Below are 23,074 nucleotides of genomic sequence, written 5' to 3'. Positions count from 1 at the left end.
AAATATATATGAAACAAAACAGGTCCTGGTGAAAAGGATTTCAGTTAAAAAAAAAAGTTTTAGAGCAACTGCTGAACTATCTTTGTACTGTTTAAAAACTCAATGGAGGTGTTTCATGGACTTAATGGAATTCACCCTGTATTGGACCCCCACGGGGGAAAAAAAAATTGATCAGTGTTGATATGGTTCTGATTAAAATGTTTTATTCATCAACATTCTTTTTTAGAGCCTCAGGATCAAAACAGGAGGCTGAAATTGCAGGCTGTATCCTCCTCTCCTCTCTAACAGATTTTTTAAGTATACAGGCCTGTCTGCATGATGTCACAAACCAACCAACCCACTCCTTGTATCCTTACTGTCTACTACTATCCACATACATTGCCATCATGAACTCCTTCTGTCTTTACAAACCATCTTCAGTTACCCGAATATGTAATTTTTTTCATGAAGGTATATGTTAAGATATAAATAGCTTACTGGAAAACAACAGTAGGCAGAGGGGAAAGAAAATGGTCAAGAAACAAAAAGACCAAAAAAGGGATAAACACTTATTTATTAAGCCCTTGGAGAACTGTGATTAGATATGCACATACATACATAAACATATTCGTGTCTGATTAAAAGTTTACCATCCAGGTAGCTGGCATGATACTTGATAACAATAAATAATTAGTACTGTGTAAATCATATGGAGAAATAAGGTGAGGAAAAGAAAAAAAAAATGTGAAAGCTTTCCAAAGTTCTGAACCTAGGATGCTTTTTTTTTTTTTTTAACCTGGGATGCTTTTATTAAACTTTTTTTCAAGGAGTATTGCAAAATCTCTTGAGTATTGACAGTACAGACACACTTCCAAAAGTACAGACCAAGACAGAGTTGCTTTTGGTCTGGTGTAATTAAGAGATTCAATGGAATATGCCTCTGCTTCAAAATAAATCACTTCATTAATTCCTATATGACCTGCTCCCAAGAAAGGATTTAAGGTGACTTAAGGAGATCCAACCAGTCCATTCTGAAGGAGACCAACCCTGGGATTTCTTTGGAAGGAATGATGCTAAAGCTGAAACTCCAGTACTTTGGACACCTCTTGTGAAGAGTTGACTCATTGGAAAAGACTCTGATGCTGGGAGGGATTGGGGGCAGGAGGAGAAGGGGACGACAGAGGATGAGATGGCTGGATGGCATCACGGACTCGATGGATGTGAGTCTGAGTGAACTCTGGGAGATGGTGATGGACAAGGAGGCCTGGCGTGCTGCGATTCATGGGGTTGCAAAGAGTCGGACACGACTGAGCAACTGAACTGAAGGAAAGAACAAGCACAGGAGAAGGTGGACAAAATGCATCAGAATCACTAAAGACCAAAGGAGGTTGACATGCTACCCACAGCATTCATATGATTTGACAAAGCACAAAACTGGACTAGGCGCTCTGACAGTACATTATGATATAATCACATTATCAAGAGGAGGGTACTAAGGTAGCTCATGGGTCTTGCTTGGAGTTCAGCCTTAAACAGTATTTCTCATGAACAGGGGATTGGTATGTTTTAGGGCCAAACGATAGACAAGATCTTTCACAATACTTCCTATGCGTTCTTAGAAATCAGTCAATTTCAGGAAAATTCACATTAACTGGAAGGATATAAAGAAAACCAGCACATGCCCAAGGGTTGAGCTGGCCTTAACCCTCTGACAATCTAAAGACCTGGGAACTGGTTCCTCTTTTACAAAGAGATAAAGAACCCAAGACCCAGAGGGTAGTGTGACTTTCCCACGATGATGGGGGTATCCAGGAGGAAGGGCTGGGATGCAGAGCCTGATTTCTGCAACTTGGACCCCCACACATGGCCTTTCTGCTACATGGCGATGAATTCCTCTTTCACAAAACAGGCGGACACGCTCTTCTCCTCTGCCCACCCCCTGTTGGGAGGGGACCGTGGGGACGGAATGGGTAGGTAAGCTCTGGCCAATGGGAGCTGTGGCCGTGGCTGCCCTGGTCCTCAAAGCCTATAGAACGCACACTCCTTTCCAGAAAACTCACAGTGAAACCTCCCACCCTGCACCCAATATGGGCCAAACCTGCACACCACAGACCAACCTGGAGGCATGCCAATGGTCAGGCAGATTCAGCAAAGATTAGCTACATTCTTAATTTGTTTTTGATTTTGGCTATGGGGTCAAACATGAGGCCAGCAGAGATGAAGTGACGCTGGAAGCTGTGATGCATGAATCTGTGTTTAAGGGGAAAGCAAATCACAGAGAAGAGACTCTTCCAGGTTCAGGATGAAGGAAGCTGGTATGTTCCCTCATTTTTCACCCACAAGAAGGATGCCAACTCATGTCTAACAGTTATAACAGAGGGAATAAAAAGAGAAGAAATCTGTATTTCTTTCAGGACTGGGTAACCTCCAGATTCTACTTCTTTTGAAATAAGCTGCATTTTTCTTTTTCCTTTGAAACATTTTCATAACACCTTCTTTATAGGGAACGTGCCCAGGGTGAATGCTGAAGTTTCGGCCATTCTAACCGCATTGCCCGACCTTTGATGATTACAGTCAACAAAGAGACAGATGGCAGGTAGCACACACCCACGCCAGCGGGAGGAGTCATGTTCTGAGAAGGAAAAACAGACTGATGGCATTCACCTGCCTAGGAATATTAAAATATTCCCCCCAAATTCTGAAGTTCCCAGATTTTACAGCTTTTTTTTTTCCTTTTCTTTTAAAGAGTGAGCATACTAAGAAAACAGTACAACGCTCTCAGTAGTTGATATACAGTATTTTTCTTGGATCAGGCAAATAGACTTCTTATAACTTTTCTGTGAAATGAGAGCCTCTGTGGCTCAGGTTACTTGGACCCCCACTCTGTCTATTCTTCCCTTTTCTGAGCAGTCAGGGGAGATTTCTCTCAGTACTTCAAATAAATAAGATATCCAGCTGAACAAACACCGCACACTCCTGCCGATTACTTTGGCTTTGGAAAGAATATTTCACTTTCTTTTTTTCAAAAATGTAAATGATTAAAGAGACCCCCATCCTATGAAACTCAAAGATAACATGTTTCAAGTGATGCAGATTCTATACAAGGCGGTAGACGGTGAAGCCCAGCTGGGGGGAAAGGGCATGCTCTTTCACAAGGGAAATTAGAATATGACTAAATAAGATACTTCACATAGTACACCCCTTAACAGGAGTGGTTTCGGAACATGAGAACCAAATTTCAGGGTGCACCATCTCTTATTTCTCCCAAACAGCAACATGGAAATTCTTTTTCTTTCTTTCTTAGATTCCTACTTAAAATAGACCCCAAAATTACAACAACAACAACAACAGCAAATCTGAAGACTTATGCATGGTCTAGAATAAGAATAATATTCTATGTGGGCTTTGAATGATCAGTGAGCCTCACTAACCTTTATGGCTTAAAAAAAAAAAAGTGTAGGATCTCTGAACAATTCTTGAAACTTAATACTCAGAAATAGGTGTATTTTTTTAGAAAGAAAATTCAGGCCACTGATGAACATGTCCCCTCGGTTCAACCAGCATGAAAACAAATACTTGACTTTAAGAAACACAATCCATATGTTTCTTTATTCTTTTCATAAGCTTTCTTACTAAGAGACTAAATCTTATCTCTCTCATTACGAGACAAAAGTGCAAAATAATCAACACTAATACACACACTTTTTTTTTTTTTTGGATAGGTGCATCTGGTACCCCTCAGCCCAGAGGGAGGGAAGACCAGAATGCAGAAAGAATGAAACAAGAGCAAGGCAAAGACACAGGCATCAGTAACGAACGCTATGGCTCAGGGCCAAGAACGAGCAGGACCCAAATCTGCCACCAGACTGCTTACCAAAAGGCGCGTGCACACACACAGACACACACACACATGCACGCACAAGCTCACACAGAAAGACTAAATAAACCCTAATTTGTGAAGTGCGAGATGGCCCTGAGGCCTCCCGCTTCCCGTATTCACACCACGGTGAGACCCTCGCCTCTCGAGCGTGGCTCAGACCCGCTGATCTGCTTCCGCCATACAGAATGGGCCAAAGTCATGAGCTGTCCCTTCTGGGGTTTGGTCACACAGGGCTGTGCCTCCGAGAGGCCTCCAGCTTAGAGGCGGGGGCGGGGAGCAAAGTCTTCCATTTTCCAGGCCATTAGGATCTGAACCCCGGCAACAAGCACGCGAGCTTGAAGTGCACCATTCCCTGGCTGAGCCTTCAAATAGCAACTTGAAAGCTGACCATAAGCAGAGGGGCCGGGTTCCAGACCCAGAGACACTGGGAGAGACGTCGAGGGAGTGGCACCCTTCTAAAAGAACACGGGAAAACAGGTGCTTCCAGGAAACAACTGCCACTCTGGCGAGTCCGCGTTCCACGGACGGTGTCCCCATGGGTCCCTGACACAGTCACTGTGACACAGGCAGAGCCGCTGCAAGAACCTGGGACCTGAGAGACGCCAGAAGAGCTGTGGGGCTGAGAGAGTGCCCCTGGAATCCGCGCAGGCCAGTCACGCCCCGGGTAAGCCCAGCATTTTCAGCAACGTGAGCAATGCCCACGGCAGCACCGGAGGGCCAACCCTGCAGCCCAACGCACTTACCGGAAAGCCCTTCCTTCTGTTCACAGTCCTGTCCTGCCTAGCTTTTGGCATTTAAATGTCCATCCTTTCATAAAATTAGGGCGATAGTCTATGGTGGTAGATCTGTCTTTCATCCAGAGTTTTCAGCATAAAGCATACGAACCAGCATGGGTCTTTCTGAAAAAAATTTCCATTCAAATTACACGGTAAAATCCACAAGTCCTGGCACATCATATCTCAGTTTAGTGACTCATTTTACAGAGAAGGAAACTGAGGCCTACCGAGGGTGGACAACTTGTTCTGAGAATGTCTGAGGACAGCAAGCTCTAAAATGACATTCAGTGGGATGAGACACAGAAAATTAAACCCACGAGGGTGGCGCCTGCCATTCAGCAGGTCCTCGGGCACATGAGAACATGTGTTCCACTGTCGTTCAAGGGACACACTTATCACAGCGTAGTTAGAAGGGCAGAGTTTATGGATTTCAGCTTCTGAACGGTTCGGAACCCCAGGCTCAAAGTTCTCCCTATTGCTGCTGGGAAAACAGTACCTTCCGCCTCACAAGGAAAAACCAACATGTCCGGTGGTTTATACGAAAATCAATGTTCAAAGAATAAACATTTCAGAGACAGCATCACAGGGCAACACAAACTCCTGGCGTCTGTTTAATCGTGCTGGCCTCCGATAGCAAAACTGCGCAGCGGCCAAAAATCACTGGAAAGAAGTATGAAATTGGAGAAAAGGAAACTGGAGGGGGAGGATCAAAGAAGGCACCACTAACTTAAAAGTAATAAAAGAGCTCGGAAGGGAGTTAAAAAGAGGCAGTGCAGTACCCAAGTGCCGGCGGGGACTCACAAGCAAAGGAAACGAGGAAGATAAAACTGGGGAAATTTCAAATCCTGGTTAAATGTTCATTAAATAATTTGTCACACGTATTAAGGCCAGATAGGCATTTTTTTTTCCCCTCTCGTGCACTCATTCGGGAACAAAGGCCTGACCAGACTTAAAACACTGCATCACGAGGCACAGAAAATACAGTGATGAAGTGCCGCAGCCTCATAAAGCCAGGCGTGCCTTCCTCCTCTTTGTTTCCAACAGAAAAGGCAACTCTGTCCTCAAAGTGAGGGGGACCATTAGCTTCAGTGGGCCACCAGGAGGGCTGACATTATGCAACTCAGGGCTATACTGTCCATGGTGCTTGTATGCCTAACGTTCAAAGGGAAAATTAGAACTTCTGTGATGGACACGGGGCCATGGTTAGGAGCATGAGCATCTTCGAGCAATGGGAAGTAAAGCAACCTTTCCCTTGTCTGAAAAAATAATGGCGATGATAACATTTACTGCATATCTGATGTATCATGCTCTGAATGCTATATCCTCACCATCTTTTACCCTCGACACAGGTCAGTAACAGCAACACCAGTGAGTGTTTACTGAACAGCTGGCACGTCCCTGCCCTTGCTCAATTCTCAACACAACGCGGGAGGCAGGCGCGCCACCCTGGTTTCGTGCAGAGATGTTAACCAGGGGATGAAATGTGCCCAAGAGTTAGTAAGTGGGTAGTGCTGGGGTGGGTGTCCAGAGCCGCCTGCCTCCAAAGCCCCTCCTCTCTTTCCCACGCCTTGCTGTTCCCCTCCACGCCCACACCTCTGGGTGGCCCCCTCATGTGCCGCCGGGAGTTCAGAGGTGAGTGGCTGGGTTCTAGTCCTGCGGGCCAGCTGTGTGACTGTGGGTGGAGAGAGGGATGTCCCAAGTCTCAGCTCTTTATCTACACATTCTTAACTGCAATTCCCTGCCCGCCTCAGAGAGACTCACAATAAGGAAGGAACTCATGACTGCCATTCATTAAGCGCCTAATCATTTTCTAGTTACAAATATTTACTGAGCATGCGCCTTACAGACCAAGGACACCACAGTACGGAGGCAACGACGGTACTTTTAAGACAGGCGTTAAACTTGAGACTATGGGGATTATTTCTCTAAACTGCATCTGTGTTCAGCATTACGAAGGTGAGATCCCCGGCTCCTTCATTCGCTCAGCTGGTATGTGTCCATGGGCGTGTTATCACACGCCAGACACTAACACGTGATGAGCGGTGGCTCTTACAAAAGCACATCGCGGGGGGCCCTGACCAAATGTGGATCTAAGGCTTCCATGAGCTGTGATGCTCGGATCGAGTTTTGAAGGATGAAGACAAAGTAACTAGGCATGGGGGGAAGGCGCATTCTAGACTAGACAATGGCGTGCTTCAGTGCCCTGGAGAAGGAAGGGCAGGCTGGAAGCGCCTTGAGGTAAAGCTGGGTAAACGTGAGGGACCAGACTAGGTCGGGCTTCTACCATTTAAGTCTCACGTACTTCCATGGTGACTCTATAGAGAGCACTCCCATTAGACAGATGAGGAAACTTTATGTACACAATGGAGTCTGCTCAGAAGCCTCCATCCTACCCTTTTTCCTTGCCTTCAGATCTTGCCTTTCGCCCTAGAAACACAAAATGCCAAAATGCACTCCCTCTCCCAGCCTCCCTTGCACCCAGGGTCTGACAGGCAGCTCAATCCTGGCCAACAGGAGCTGAGAAGTCTGTGAGGGAAGACAGTTCTGGGACAGAACGTTCTCCTCCTTGATAAAGGAAGAAAGCATGCAAAGAGGGATCTCATTCCTCCCACCCTGACTTCACAGGTGAAGTTGCAAAGGTTGGTGTTGCTGCAACCATCATATACTCAGGAGGGAAAAATCAGGACAATCACAGAGAAACTGCCTAAATATTAGCCAAAGAACACCCTGGCTGCCTAGGGACTTCAAAAAAAAAAAAAAACACCACCAAAAACCCCTGTTATTCCAACAACTTTTAATTGGATATTGACTCACAGCCCAAAACATCTAAAAAAATATTTGGCAAAAAATGAGCCTGAGAGAGGGTGAATCATTTCAAAATTATACAACTAAAAAAAGGGGGGGGAATGTGAATTCTGAACATATGCCTACTGATTCTAAACCCCATGCTCTTTTTCATCTGATCATATCCTTTAGACTTTGAATTGGGCAAACACTGTAAACCTGAAAGCTCCAAACAGAATTGAGAGATGATTAATAAAACCAATGCTAATGATAACCCTGAAAAATAAGAAGAATGTCTGAGGCTCTGGGGACATGGCTTCAGCGAGGGGAAGAACCCACCATGGGGAGAGAAAGGGTGGCTACAGAGAAGCCAAAGTGTGGCCCAACCACAGAGGGGTCCTAGGAGTCTGGTTTTCCAACATATCTGGCCTGGCAAGAACAAGGCAGCCAGAGAATTCAACCCTCACTCAGGAGTCTCAGAATATTTAGATTAGTGAAGAATATGCTGAAATTCCCACTTTGAAAACCATGTTTCCTCCCCTCAGCACAGAAAAAGGCCCCTTGCTTTTCTACTCCAATGTACCCGCAGAGATTCAGACAGGGACTTTTGTCCTTGATCAGATCCAGAGCGTGGTCAACAAGAGGTATTTAAAGGGGAGGAGTGGGGGAGGGGTAGTATTTTTCTAAAATGCTAATTTAAAGAACAAATCAACATCTATTATCTCCTTCATTATGTTTTAAATTGTACAGCTATAAATCACCCTGCCGCGGGTTATTCAAGGGCAGAATTACCAGGCCTGGCTTTCCCGAAGGTTAGGAGAACAACACCGTGTGCTTTTCCTAGTTATAATTTATAACTTTGCAACAGGACCAGCATCACGAGCCCATCCATTAGCGGGGCGGCTGCACATCTGTTAAAACTCAGCACAAGGGCTGAGTGCGGCCCCAGGAAACACAATCCGATCGTTTCAGAAGTTCGACAAACTCAAGTTGCTTTTTTTTAATGTAAAACGATTTGAAAACGCGGTCCCCCTAAAACATCTGCTAAGCTCTTGCTACCCTAACACATGATACTCTTTCTACCGTTGCCTGCCAATGCAAATATGTGGTTGCACAAAACACTCTTAGGGGCACGTGACAGGGGCTCAGCTTCAAATTTACATACTGATGGCAAAAGGCTGGCGTGGCCCTAGGAATCTGAGCTGAGACATGGTTTACCAGGACTGCAAGTTTCTGTGGGGGAGAGAAGGGAGAGAGGGTGCGCTTCATGAAGGTGCTTTCAGATGCTTTAAACAGGAAACAACCACAAGGCTGGGTCCATGTGGCGGGGCTGGCGGTGTATTTGACAAAGAAAATGAACTTGGACAAGTAGCTGGCCACCAGTCTGCCAGCTGATAGTCCAACTTCTTGAACAAGCTGGGTAAGTTCCCTGTGCTTTTTCAGTGTTTCTAACATAAAAGTGCTGTAAGCAATGAGTGAAGGCATTCACGCTGATACATTTAGGCTTCATGGTGTCTGGCCTTACCGGTCAAGCTGCTTCCTACTTGGGTGCGCAGCAACAACTGAAAAAATAGCCAAAAACTACTTTTCAGAACCTCTCATATCACTAGATAAAACCACACACCTGGTTTTGTGAATTAAGCCCCAGAAAGTAACATGTACATATAAATGCATTATATACACATACACATAATACATATAACTGCATCCATATGCAACAGGCAATTGTAGAGTCCATATGAAAAATGTCATTTTAGAGGTATTTAAATAAAAAGCAATGTAGGCAGGCAAATAAGCACGTAACACAGATGGATGGACGTGACTCTATAAACTAGAAAGCTTTTGTCAACTCTAGTTTCCTTCAAGATGTTGATCAAGCAGCTGAAGAATCCTGTCATCTTTTTTAAAACAGTATTCTAGAAAATCCTAGTCTCATTTTTATCTATTATTTTAATTGTAACATAAGTTGGAGGGAGGAGAGAAAAATGCTTGTCTCCCCAGAAACCCCCATATACCGGTCGCGACCTCTGGACCCCCAGAGGAAGAAGTGTCAGAGACAGGCTCCACCAGTAGGGGTCGCTGTGTCAAGAATTAATCCCTAAGAGTTTCTCATTAGTGATTATTATACTGCAGGCGGCCAAAATGGAAATATTAATTAATTTCAAAGCGATAATGCATTTACAGCAACAATTAGAAATGTATAACTGTAAAAGGGCAACATTTAAAAGACAGATTACATTTAATAAAGTTGCACAAGAACACCCAATTGTAAAATTACTAATCTGCAACAATATCCCTTAAAGAGGCACTGAAAATAGCCTGACTCCATGAAGGGTGACCTAATTACTGTAACTGAAATCGCTGTAGTCACAGCAAGTCACAGCAAATAAAAAAGGGACATTGATATTAGAATACTGCTGTTTAATACTGGAGGGAGCCGGTGACGGCGGAGAAGAAAGGCAGGCCTTCCCAGCACAGGGCCGTGCTGTGTTTGCTTCCTTGGCCTTGTACGATGGAACGTACTCTCAACCAACTCTGAGGTTCAAAGGAAAAGGCGTGACGGCAGAGCGCACAAAACACGCGCCCCTGGGTGAGTGGGACCCTGCACCCGCGCTCAGGCTCTCCATGAGCGCTTCGGATCCAGCTTTTACATGGGGTGGGAATGGGGATGCAACGACATGGTTTAGGTGCAAAGGCAAGTCTGCATTAAAACGGCAGAAGTGTGCCCTCCACCCACAAAGCAACGTCTTAGCGTGACAGAAGCAGCGCTGAGCCCCGAACAGAAGGATAAGACCCCAGGCTGACTCTTCCAGTGAGGCCAGTCTGTCCTACCAGCAAAAGGGTAGATCCCTGGTCTCCCTGGGGCAGAGACCTCCCCCACATACAGAGCCCTACGCGTTCATGGAAGAGAAGTGACTGGCTGCGAGCTTCACAAGACCAGGGGGCCCATTCCACCTCTTCATGAATCTCAGTCATGTGGGACTCTGCTGTCTAAGAAACACCACCAAATACCTAGACACACAAAGATACCACAGGTGCTACCACAGTAGTATCTATTACTGTCAATCCTCACAACAACCTGTGTTGCTGTTTTGGTTGAGAGGTAACAAGCTCAGGAAGGCCAAACGTCTGGCCCGAGTTCTCCCAATGCCAAGGGCGAGAGCTGGGCTTGACCACCAGGATCATGAGCAAGAGGTGGTTGCTCTACTCTCCCAGGCAGCAGCCTTCTCACACTCACCACCACCAGGAAGCCCTGTCAAATCCTTTTCCTAACATAGGCTAAGGGTTTACCTCCCTTGCCCTTTCATAGAATAGTCCATCACTGCCAAAACAACTTAGAATTCAGTGTGGTTTTTTTTGGTTATGTCACCAATTTTCTCCAAACCTTCTCAAGGGTTATCTGCTCATTTTCTCAAATGCCCCTTTCACCCAGAGCCACAGAGACCAGTTCTTATTTGATCTGGTGCCCCAGGCTGCTCCCAGTGGGCATTTTCCTGACTGGAGGACCAGGGACCAGGGTTGGGAGGAGGCCAAGGTCTGTGTACACTGGATGGGGAAGGGGAGGAAAGAGCTGCAATGTGCTGGGCATCAAGCATCACTGGACCAGCTCCCAGTATGGTGAGTGGAGACCTTCTCCTAGTACCCTATGGCACCCACCCACACGGTAACACTTCTGCCTAGGTCTCCAACTCCACACTCTGCTTTTCCACTTGGTTTGTGTCCTTACCACAGTTACCATCAAACCACCCAATGCTCTGTGATCACGACATGGCTGCCTGCCTGACTCCACTTGGTGGCGCTTTCAGAAACCCTCCTGATGCATCCAAGGAGCAGACAACACAGCCCGACTTAGCTAAACACGTGTTTACATGCTATGTTCATGTGAAGTATTAAAACCCCTAGCCCAAGAAACAGAAAGCCACTCGCCCTACCTTTCACTTTCCTAGAGCCAGTCTTCCTGCCCCTCCCCCCTGCACCATCCAGGGCTTTTAAGCCCTGGCATCTCATCACAGAATACGAGTCGTTGTCACTGTCCATCAAGGCGCCCTCAGTGAGTGGAGTCCACCCAACAGTGTAACAGACGGTTACCCCACCCTCCATGACAGTCTGAGTCATCACAGACCCACAGCGGGCTCCTTCCCATCACATTCCTCTGATTAGAGAAATCTGCAAGAAGAAAGAAGCAAGACTCTGGTTTCACAGAAAGGAGTTCTTTTCGCTTCCGCCAATGCTCAAATAAATACACGTGAGGAAATTCAAGACCCGGAAATTACAAGTTATACTTGATGACTGGCCCACTGGGCATGAAGGTGCAGGGCCAGTGGACAGTGAGGAAGGACGCTCCTCGCTCCTCTCCCACTTCCTAAGCTTGAACAACTCATCCACAGGCCTGCCAGTGGCACTGGCACCAGTCCAGACCAATATTCTTAAGACAATGAGCCAAACTCATGGTCCAAGACGCTCTTGCGGAAAACCTACTCTCATGCAATCACAGAAAATCAGGCAACAGGGGACCATCAGAAGCCGGTGACACACATTCCCCTTGAACTTGGAGAACTGTTCTCCAGGGCTCCTCTTTCTTTGGTTCTTTAAGTGTTCAACTCCTGGATTATATCTAATTACTTTGCATAAGAAACACCTGCATGATTGAAAATTTAAAAACGCGCTCACTCTTTTCCTATGCACATCAAAAGATTTTCCTTGTTGTTGTAGATTTTCCTTGTTGTGCTTGTCATCCACAAACATGAAGTTTAAGTAGGTGGGAAATTTTAGAGGCCTGTATTTTGGAAAAGTACCATACCAAAAATACTGTGTGTAATGCGCATTCTTCACTCAAATGACTTCCTACTCAATGCTTTCATGAAAGAAGTGTTCAGAGACAGCTGTGAGAAGGCCATCAAAAATAGGAAAACTTCACACTTACCTTGTGAAGTCCAAGTCGAAACATGGTAGTCTGAAGCATCCAAAAGGACTTACCTTTGGCGAAGTACAGAATAAAATGTGCCCCATTTATTTACACCCATTAAAAGAAGAATTTAGAGCAAAAATAAAGACTCTCAATGAAAACAAAGGAGCCACATTTGCTGAGAATGCAAAAGTCACAAACCCATGCTATTTACCTACTAACACAAAACACAGTTTGGAAGGACTGCGCTTACTGAAAAAAAAAAAAAGATCACATCAAATGTAAACAAACCATCTCCATCAGCCGTATTAACACAATAGCGAAAACACACATCTTCTCTCTGGGCCTTGGAGACATCTCTAGAGAAACAGATGCCAACTCAAGTCAACTGAAATGTGCTCAAGTGCCCCTTCTCCTCCCTCTAGAAGGCCTGATGACGCGATGCTCAAGACCAGACTTATTCTCATGACAGGTGAGAGGCCAAGGAAGCGTGTGCCTGGGTTTCTCCAGTACCCTTTCCGGAAAGGTGCACTGGAGGTGTGCGTGGCAGCCGCGGCTGTCGACTCACCATGGACTTGGTGAAGGGTCTCGCCAAGGTGAAGAGCAGCGTGTACACCCACCAGCCGCGGTGAAGGGCGGAGTACATCATGTTCCCGGGGTGCACTGCGTTCGACGTGACCCCACGGGGGGACAGGCGGCGGTGGAGCTCGTTGGAGAACAGGATGTTGCAGAGTTTGGACCGGTTGTAGGCCAGCATGGCCCAGTAGTCGCTTTTCGACGGAGAAAGGCGGCTAAAGTCTAGTTTGCCCGAGGAATCGTTAATATCTGTAAACCTAAGAAAAGGAAAAGGAAAATGTGATATGAATCGGTCAGCCCCTGACTTCTGATATAGCTTTGTGTTTTTATTAGAAATCTGAGAAAACCACGCAGAGATGACTAAAATCTCAGTTGGGTGGACATCAAAACAAAGTCTCCTTAAAGAGAGACGATGGCGATCCCACAATAGAACCCGACCAGGTCCAAAGACACACTTGATAAAGGGCCAGACTCATAAACGGAGTGGTCTTCACTGAACCCCCATCCACTACCCCTGCCTCTAACTTAAAACCTTCAACAGGAAGTTCAAGGATAATTAAATTAAATGGGAAAACATTTTAAATAAAGGGCTGCTGCTTTTGGAAGCAGAAAGATATTGCATTCCTAACCCTTGACAAGGTTTCCCTGGGTTATTTTAGCCAGTGTTTGTGTCCTGCATGTTTTCTTTGGAGCTTCCAAGTAAATATAGATGAGCCTTGCTGCCTCTAAGACTCTCATCCAGATTAAAAATTAATGATTATAAAGGGGTTATAACCTTGGTGAGGTGCCATCAATAGTCTCATACATTTAGAAGATAAATGTAAACAAAGCCAAAATGAGTGCAGGCAGAGCCTAATGTTTTTAAGTATACCCATGGCATGGGTACACACAAATCAAAGTAAGTAGTTGATGCTTTATAATTGGGTCTGACGGAGTCGTTAAACACCAGCTGTTTGTTTCTTCCCTTCCTTTCCTCTTTTTTTAATGACAACAAAGTAGTGACTTCCCTAACAACCAAAAGAAAGAAAGAAAAAAAAAAAGATCATAACAGAAGGAATTCGGTCTCGTATTCTTTAAGGAACCCTCAGAGTTTGCTAAATTAACTCTGGGCATTTTCCCCAAATAATAAGGGAGCGTATGAGGGCACTGGGAACAAATGCCGAGGAGAAAGAAAGCAAAAGGTGAAGTGGAAATGACAGAACCATCTGGTAGTTCCTTAATACGAGCAAGCAGTTCCTGTGGAGCTAGGACCAAGAAATTCATGTCTGAATTAAGTACCCCTTCCCCAGGGCTCAGCCAGTGACATCCCATTGCTGGTATTAAATGACTTCGCCAAGACGAAGGCATCCATAGGGCTGATGGCTGGAGCCGCCAGTGTGGACACGGCAGTGAGGCCCTGCAATGGATCATCGGCTGGCTGTTTCCAGGCCCCCAGACCACGGGAAGAGCCCAGACTGCCGAGCTCAACCGTCTGGGGCAGTGGGTCTTAGCGGGAAATTTGGAAATTTATGGGGGCCTTTTTCTGGTTGTCATAATGACTGCCGGTGGGGTGCTGGGGACAGTGGATGCCCCGCCAGGCAAGGGGAGCCTTGCTCAAAGAAGACAGCCCCGCTGGACACACACGCGGATGAAAGCCTGTGCGCAATTATCTGAGACTAGAATCGGACTGGGTTCTGCACAGATGCACCGTTCTAACAGCTACTGAACTTCCAGGAGCAGAGCGCCACAGCTATGTGAGTGAGGAAGGGGTGTGCTTCGGGATTCTGGGGGGTGAGGGGGGAGGTGGGGCTTGACCTGAGGCTGGGGGCGCTGCAAGCCGCAAGGCCACACACCTGCCAGCAGTCAGCAGGTGTGAAGATCCTGGTGGAGGACTCCCTCCCTGGAGTCCTGCCAGCGCGCTGACATGCTGGAACACACGCTCTCTTACTTTCACAGTCATTTAGCCCCTACATTACAGGTAGGTAAGTCCACTGAGTTACAACATGCGCACGCAGGGAAGTTATATTATTTCTGAATTGTATTTCAACACAGTGATAAGGTGTTACAGAAGAGCTGTCACACACAAAAGGACTGCTGAGTTAAGGGTACAATGATCAAAGGTGCGGGCCACATCCCAGAGTTCTACATGCTCTGGGAAGAAAAGAACATCAAGGATTTAGACAACATCTAACAGGTACAGGGTGAATACAGCACGCTTCGCTCACCCTCTGCTCTGTTCTCATCGCCCTCCTTAGCATCTTTGCTTAGTCCAGCTCAGGTGTCACTTCTTCCAGGAAGCTCTCCCTGACTAACTCTTCCTCGGCTTGCTATCACAGTGATCCCTTGGGTGGCAGTGAGGGACAGACTGAAAGAAGCCATGCAGAGCAGATGGAAACGAAGTGTCCATTTTCCAGGACCTGGCCCATCGTACTCCTGCTGCTCAAGGGCCTGCCACCCCTGCAACATGACCAGCAAAGCCAGTCAAGCCGCCTTGGCACTCTATGCCTCTGTTCTGACCATACAGACCACTCTCCACCTGCGTCCAGGCCTAGACTGTGAATTCCCGAGAGACGGACAGTCAACTCCTTGCATGTTGCCTACGGCATATGGTGGGGATTAAATACAGTATTAAAAAATTGAACCCACAGTCATGGGTTCGTAATTCTAAATAAGAGCCAAGTTTTCCTCATCACAAAAAGCTTTGTTCGAGCTTTGTGCGGAAGGCAAGTTTTGCCACTGGGTTCAGATGCTTTATGTTTTCATGAACATTTGCAGGCAGCACTTTCTCATGTTGAGAGTGACTTCCTCGCTTTGGCTTTTCAAGGCTAATGCAGACTTGGGAACACTGGGTTAGATTCAACTCCTAAGAGGAGGCAGGTGTGCCTTCCTAATCCCCAACCTAGAAACGAGGCCAAAACAAAACAAAATCCACCGTGATGAGAAGCTAGATCGAACCCAGGCTGAAGGAAAGTTTCGAGATGGAGAAGCACAGCTATTAACACTAGGTGCTCCCTCTGCTTGCCATCAGCAGAGCCCAAGTTCCTGCCCTGCTGATCCCCTGAGCAGCGCACTCATTTCTAAGGCCTGATTAGCTTGTATTGACAGTCCTCCAGGGAGCGGGGGAGGGTGGGCAAGCTTTCTGATTCCTCTGAGCTGGGCCCTGCTTCCTGAAAAATGACCACGTTCACCTCTCAGCTCAAGAGGCAGCAAAACAAGTCTGCAAAGGCTGCCTACCCTGTTTTCAAGCTGAAAAATTGACAAAGCCAAACAATAAAGTCTTAATAGAGTTCTCCTCCTTCCGGAACACTGACATGTTAACACTTGCTCTCTGGACATTAACATCTGCTGTTGGAGAAGACCTCTATGTTGTATTTCTCTAAATACTTCTCCTTTATTTTTTTAAACAGAGGATTTTTAAATAACCCAAGTAACATAATTAGGCTGGATTCTACAGAGACAAAAGCGAGTATGTTCAAAGAATAGGACGGAATTTGCATCCAAGGCTGTGTGTGTGTGCGGCAACTTGGCACTCCACACAGCTGCAGCCGTCTACCGCCCTTCAGCCAGCACTTCACTTTTCATTCTATTTTAATTGGTATCTGGAAAATTTTTCACGGCAAGGAAGTTCTCATTTTCATAGGGTGGATTTGAGGTATGCAGAAACTCGACTCACTTGCTCCGATTCCAGATAAGTAACTAAAATACAGGGACAACTCAGGGAGGCTAATAAATATTTTGCCTTGGGGCAGTCTGGTTTAACATTTTCTGCAAACATCGGACTTTATTTTTCCCCTAACAGGGGGTCTTGACTCCAACGAAGAGATTCCGCCAAGGTTGATGGAGGTAATTAGACACCAGCCCTTCCATTTTATGACACGGTTTTAGGGCTCTGGGTCCTTGAGCAGTGAGTGGGTACTCTCCCAGGTCTGTGCGCCCAGTGTTTGCACTGGCTCTGGGGCATGGCACATGGGCAATAAACAGACAAGCTTGGGGGTATTAACACTTTGTATAAACACCCTCTAATATGGGCACAAGGTTGTCGGAAAGCAGAAAACCAGTGCCCAGCACCGGACAGGAGTGGGCCTGCTAACACGTGCTTCAGGAAGACCCGGTCTAGAAACTAAAATGGAGTGAACTCAAGAGGCCAAAGCCCCGCCTCCCGATCCATCCAGTAGATGAAACTAAGATTCGGATCTCCACGGCAAGCATGAATTACCCTGCAGTGAAGGGGGAACAAAGAGACCACATGAAATAACCACGTCAGACCCCGCCTTAGAAGGGAAGCAAGCCGCTGACAATCCCACAGACTCGCCCATTAAATGCCCGCTCATTTAAACCCATCCCGGGGTGCCCTCCACATCTGGCGAGAGACGGGGGCCAGCAGGTTTACCCCGCGCTCTCACCCCATCGCCGGCTCCCGCAGGGGCCTCCCCTCATGCCCGAGCAGGGCCACCCCACTTCCAGGAACCTGGTCTGATTTGCAAAGATAAGGATGTCCAGATTTCGTTACCACCTCATTAGGAGACGTTCCGTGTCTTTTAACACGGGGGAGGATTATTACTGGCATTTTCCTTTCATTTCGGCCGTCATAAATTTCAAACGGTAAAAGTAAATCTATCTGCAGTGTGTCACTTCGACCATAAGCCCCTGTGTTTGGGAGTGATAAACGGTTCAGGCTAACCCTTGGCTGGTCTCTCTCTTCCAAGTCCCAGGGGTTACATTTTATGGAAGCATGATTAAAAAAAATAAGCTTCATTCTGGGTCACTAAAACATCTCAGGACTTAAGTCGGAGAAGAGGAAGGGGGGAAAAAACAGGCCGTGGCACGTTCTTTTTCTCCAGCTACTCTGCTGGGAGTGAAAGCCCCCATCCACACCGGGAAAATCTCCATAATGTGTATTAGACTCTAGCCTCAGCCAGCAGCTCCCTCATCCTCTCCCAGTACTTCTCCCAGTTGTTTATCCAACTCTAGAAACAAATATGCTGAAAATACGAGGAAATTTTCAAATGCCTTCCTAGCCGACTGAACATTCTCCTAATGGTAACAGAAAAGAATCGCCATCTGATGTTTTAATTGAAATTTTAACCAAAAGAGGCACGGCCAGATTTCTAATATGCTCTAACTGCAGTCCTTTCCTTTCTACAATTACACGGCTAATGTCTGCACTGAGTTCCCTAATTTCTCATTATAAAACAATTGGATTTCATCTCGCGGTCTTTAATTGCATTGTTTCTGCTGCTGGAATAACTGCACATTCTTCTTGGTGAGGTGGTGAGGCTGGTGAATGGCAAATCAATAAAGGTCAGGCATTCAGATTTGATCAATTATTATTCCATCTCAAAGCAAAATCAATCAATGAGGGGCTTGAAGTATAGTTATAAAAACCATCTACCGTGCTGTCTACACTACCCCTAAACAATCGCCCACCATCACAACAAATAAATAAAACCTTGATAAGTTCAGGAGCCAGGTTGAGTACACACTTTTTGGAGGAGCACTAATGAAAATTATCTTCAAAAACAGAGGGCTTCCCTGGTGGCTCAGTGGCACAGAATCCACCTGCCGATGTAGGAGACAGGGGTTGGATCCCTGATCCGGGAAGATCCCACGTGCCTTGGGGCAACTAAGCCCGAGCATCGCAACTCTCCAGGATGTGCTCTAGAGCCTGGGAGTCGCAATGACCGAAGCCCGCACGAGGCACACACTGAACCCGGCGTGCTTTGGAGTCCACGAACAAGAGAAGCCGCCGCAACGAGAAGCCCAGGCAAGCAACTGAAAGGAGCTCCCCACCAGAGAAAAGCCCACGCAGCGACAAGCACCCAGCACAGCCCAAAATAAATAAAATTACATACTTTAAAAAAACAAAAAAAGAGCCTGGGGTGGGGACCATTAGCTGGTGAAAGGAAGGGTGCTGTGAAGAGACCGTCCAATTCTGACCCACCTATGGGACTCCGAGGAGACCACGACGACCCGGGCAGGGGCTGAGCGGCACAGGACGTCCTGCAGGAGCTGGAGAAGGTAGAAGTGGCCCAGGTGGTTCACCTGGAAGGTGGTCTCCAGGCCATCTTTTGTGAGAGTCCAGGGGAGCCCAAACACAGCTGCGTTGCACACAAGCACGTGAAGTGACCTGAAAAATAAAACCTCCCCGTCTTATGCAGATATAAACACTCTGAAACCAAGGAGATCCATGCTCCCCGCCCCCTGGGAATAACCATCCTTCACTATCTTGCAGATTATAGGCAGCTAGAAATGGGACACCCTGGAATGTCACATCTGAGACAGGTCTGCTGGGGAAGGGCTTCAACTCTCAGTGGGCGATTGTGCTGAGCTGCTGGGGACCACAGGGTTCTAGCATGCGAGACTTTCACTGCCAAAACTGAGACCACACGGGGCAAACTGGGATGACCTGGTCACCCTGCCTGGAATACAGGTTCTACCATCTATTTGAATCTGCGCTTCCTTTACCTACTAAGTGATCAGACTTATTTATATTTGAATTATCTTGTACAAAGCTGGTAAGACTATATATTCCTATGCCATGGATATTAAGTTGAAAATACTTAAATCATGTATTAACAATTTCATTATATCATGAAAACTAGAAATATCTACATTACTTCACCCAGTAATCCTACTTCCAAGCAATGGGATACATTGGAGTGGCGGGATTAGGGGTGTTCAAAGGATAGCAACTCATACCTCTAAAGGAAAATACTTCATCATTGATAATGTTTAGAATTTCCACTGAATGATGACAATGTAAAGCAAAGTAACATTTAGTAGTTTTATTACTGTTATTTTTTCTTTTGTAAGGTATTTATTTTTAATTGGAGGATAATGACAATATTGTACTGGTTCCTGCCATACATCAACGTGAATCAGCCACAGGTTATGCGCATGGCGCCTCGCTCCCACCTCATCCCACAGAGCACAAGGCTGAGCTCCAGGCATTTCACAGCAACTTCCCATTAACCATCCAGTTCACACGTGGGGAGGAACATGCTTCAATGCTACTCTCTCAGTTTGTCCCACCGTCTCCTTCCCTGCTGTGTCCATAGTCTGTGCTCTATGCCCTGCAGATCGATTCATCAGTACCATCTTTCTAGATTCCATCGTTAATAAACAATATTTGCCTTGCTGTTTCTGACCTACTTCACTCTGTCCCCCGTTCTGCCCACACACGGGCAGACGGTCCCCAGAGCCACCCCCTACCCACTCCATATGCCACTGCCCCTGTACTGGATTAAATGGTGGACCCAAAAGATAGGTTCACTAGGAACCTGCGAATGGGACCTTACTGGAGAAAAGGGTCTTTACAAATGTTAATTAAGTTCAGGATCTTGAGCTGAGATCACTCAGGAACAGGGGAAAACTAAACGCTGTTGACAAGTGTTCTTACAAGAGAAGAGAAGGGCAGAAGGCACACAGAGAAGACTCTGAAGACAGAAGCCAGAGAGATGCATCTGCAAAGCAAGGGCTGGACGACTGCCCACCGGCACAGAAGCCAGTGAGGGGCATGGGCGGGACCCTTCCCTAGAGGGGGCAGGAGGGACCAACCCCGCACGCACCTCAGTTTCAGACTTCAGGCCTCCGGAACGGGGATAAATCAAATTCCTGCTTTTCCGTAAACCACCACGTGTACAGTAATTTGTTACAGCAGCCCTAGGAGAAGGCAATGGAAAGCCACTCCAATACTCTTGCCTGGAAAATCCCATGGATGGAGGAGCCTGGTGGGCTGCAGTCTATGGGGTTGCTAGGAGTCGGACACAACTGGGTGACTTCACTTTCACTTTTCACTTTCCTGCATTGGAGAAGGAAATGGCAACCCACTCCAGTGTTCTCGCCTGGAGAATCCCAGGGACAGCGGAGCCTGGTGGGCTGCCGTCTATGGGGTTGCACCGAGTCAGACACGACTGAAGTGACTTAGTAGCAGCAGCAGCAGCAAACTAGTACAGTTTCCAAGATTCATCCTCAAGGGTGAGTAATAATTATAAATATATGAGGTAGAATTATTAAATTGTGTATGAACTGGAAACAACTTAAAATTCAACAGCAGAGATTAATCAGCAATGATTAAGTCAGACATTCCCAAACTTCTCAAGTCAACTGAAAAGGAAAGAAATTAATGTTATATGTCTGATGCATATCCCTCCCTCCCCCATCATAAAAAAAGATTTTCATACATTCAGACAGCAAAACAGGAAGTACAGAAAAATGTCAGCTCTGCATGTGTAGGATATCATTAGACTGCTTACCTCCTATTTTTATGGTTTTTGTTATTGTCCAAATTTTCTTAATATGCATGGAGTTCTTTAAAAAATTACTGAGATGCAATTCAATTCACAAGGCATACAATTTACCCTTCTGAAAGTGCGCAACTCAATGGTTTTTAATATATTCACAATTTGCGCAAGCATCATCACATGTTAATTTTACAACGGTTTCATATCCCCAAAAAGCAACCCCATATCCATTAATAGTCACTAACCACTCCCACCCCCAAGACACCATTAATCTGCTTGCTATCTGATAGATCTGTCTGTTCTGGGAGTTTCATATAAATGGAATCACACAGTGCGTGGTCTTCTGTGGCTGACGTTGCTCATTACACATAAGATCTCCAAGCTTCATCCATGTTGTCGCAGGTTATCAGCTCTTCACCGCTTTCTATGGCCAAAACCTACACTGCATGGCTATATCACACTTTCACTGAACTATCTGCCAGCTGATGGAAATTCCAGTTTTTCCCATTTTTTTGCTACTTTGAATATTACTGCTATGAACAGTCATTTACAAGCTATTGTGGAAATATATGTTTTTTATTTCTCTTGAGTATATGTGTAGACACGGAACTGCCGGGTCATATGGTTAATTCCATGCTTAACTTCTTGAGGGATTGTGGGATTGTTTTCCAAAGAGTGGCTGCACCGTTTACATTTCTACCTGCAATACATCGTGATCCCAGTTTCTCCACATTCTTGCCAATATGTGTTATTATCTATTTTTTTAAAAGCCACCTCAGTAAGTATAAAGTGGTGCCTCAGTGTATTTTTATTTGAATTTCTCTAAAGGCTGATGATGCTGAACATGTTTTTATGTATTTATTGGCAATTTATACTTTTGGAGAAACATCTATTGTCTATTTAGGTGCTGAGCCAATTTTTAATGGAGGTAATTATCTTATTGATTTATAAAAGTTCTTTATATATTTTGGATAAGAGTCTGTTATCAGACAATTTGCAAAATTTCTGTCTCATTCTCTACGTGGTCTTTTCACTTTCCTGATGGTATCACTGACAACACAAAAGTTTTAAATTTTGATGAAACACAATTTATATATATATATATACATTTGGGGGGGGGTCACTTGTGCTTTTGGGCTTATTTCTAAGAAACCACTGCCTAACCCAACATCACGAAAATATACTATCTTTCTTCTAAGTGGTTTATACAGTTTTAGCTCTCACATTTAGGTCTATGACCCATTTGAGCTAATTTGTATAAACAGTGAACATGAGCAATCTAACTTCATTCTGTGGCATGTGAACATCCAATTGTTCTAAGATCATTTGTTGAAAAACTATTCTTTCCCCCCACTGAACTGTCTTGGCATTCTTGCTGATAACCAACTGACCACCTGTAAGAGTGTATTTACAGACTCTTGACTCTATCCTATTATCTGTATGCTTATGCTAGGACCACACAGTCTTCATTACTGAAGCTCTGCAGGAAATTTTAAGAGTGGGAAATAGGAGGCCTCCAACTTTGTTCTTTTTGAGGCTTGCATTGGCTATTCAGGGTCCTTTACAGGCATGTATAAAGTTTTAGGATTGGCTTCTCAATTTCTACAAAAATTTCAGCTGCAATGTTGACAGAATTTGCATTGTATTAGTAGGTGAATTTAGGGATTATGTACATCTTAACAATACTGTCTTCTACTCCATGAGTATATTTATAATCATTTAGATCTTTTCTTAAAAAAAGGTATTCATGCAAACCTTATTATCACTGAGCTATGGACATCTCATAGGGAAATTGTTTATTTTTCTCTGTTGTCTGATCTATTTCCAACTTATCACCTACAGAAAATCTCAATGTGGTGATATGGTTGAGATCACAGGTGTTTGACAGGAAATCATCTGTTTTTCCCAGATGATGCCCACTACAGTTGTCCATTCACAGCCCCTCAACAGC

At 45.5% G+C, this 23,074-nt stretch overlaps 1 protein-coding gene across 9 annotated transcripts in view; it reads right to left on the bottom strand.

The window, feature by feature from the left end:
• The window catches only part of WWOX (WW domain containing oxidoreductase), a 914,788-nt gene that overhangs the window by 636,315 nt on the left and 255,399 nt on the right, over positions 1 to 23,074 (bottom strand). For 7 of the 9 annotated variants that reach the window (XR_011248523.1, XM_069549633.1, XM_069549634.1 and 4 more), the window contains exons 7-8: positions 18,822 to 19,007; positions 12,894 to 13,158 (exon numbers count right to left, since the gene is read on the bottom strand). Coding sequence is in view for 8 of the 9 variants with exons in the window: in XM_069549633.1 (XP_069405734.1) it covers positions 12,894 to 13,158; positions 18,822 to 19,007 (451 nt within the window). In the remaining variant the exon portion in view is untranslated. The remainder of the gene's footprint in view (positions 1 to 12,893; positions 13,159 to 18,821; positions 19,008 to 23,074) is intronic. The other 2 variants (XM_069549639.1, XM_069549637.1) reach the window with 1 other exon arrangement.

Source organism: Ovis canadensis, chromosome 14, assembly GCF_042477335.2.
Source record: "Ovis canadensis isolate MfBH-ARS-UI-01 breed Bighorn chromosome 14, ARS-UI_OviCan_v2, whole genome shotgun sequence".
In the NCBI taxonomy this organism is placed as follows: domain Eukaryota; kingdom Metazoa; phylum Chordata; class Mammalia; order Artiodactyla; family Bovidae; genus Ovis; species Ovis canadensis.
Note: the sequence above shows the minus strand (reverse complement) of the source record. Positions and strands in the feature narration are given on the sequence as shown.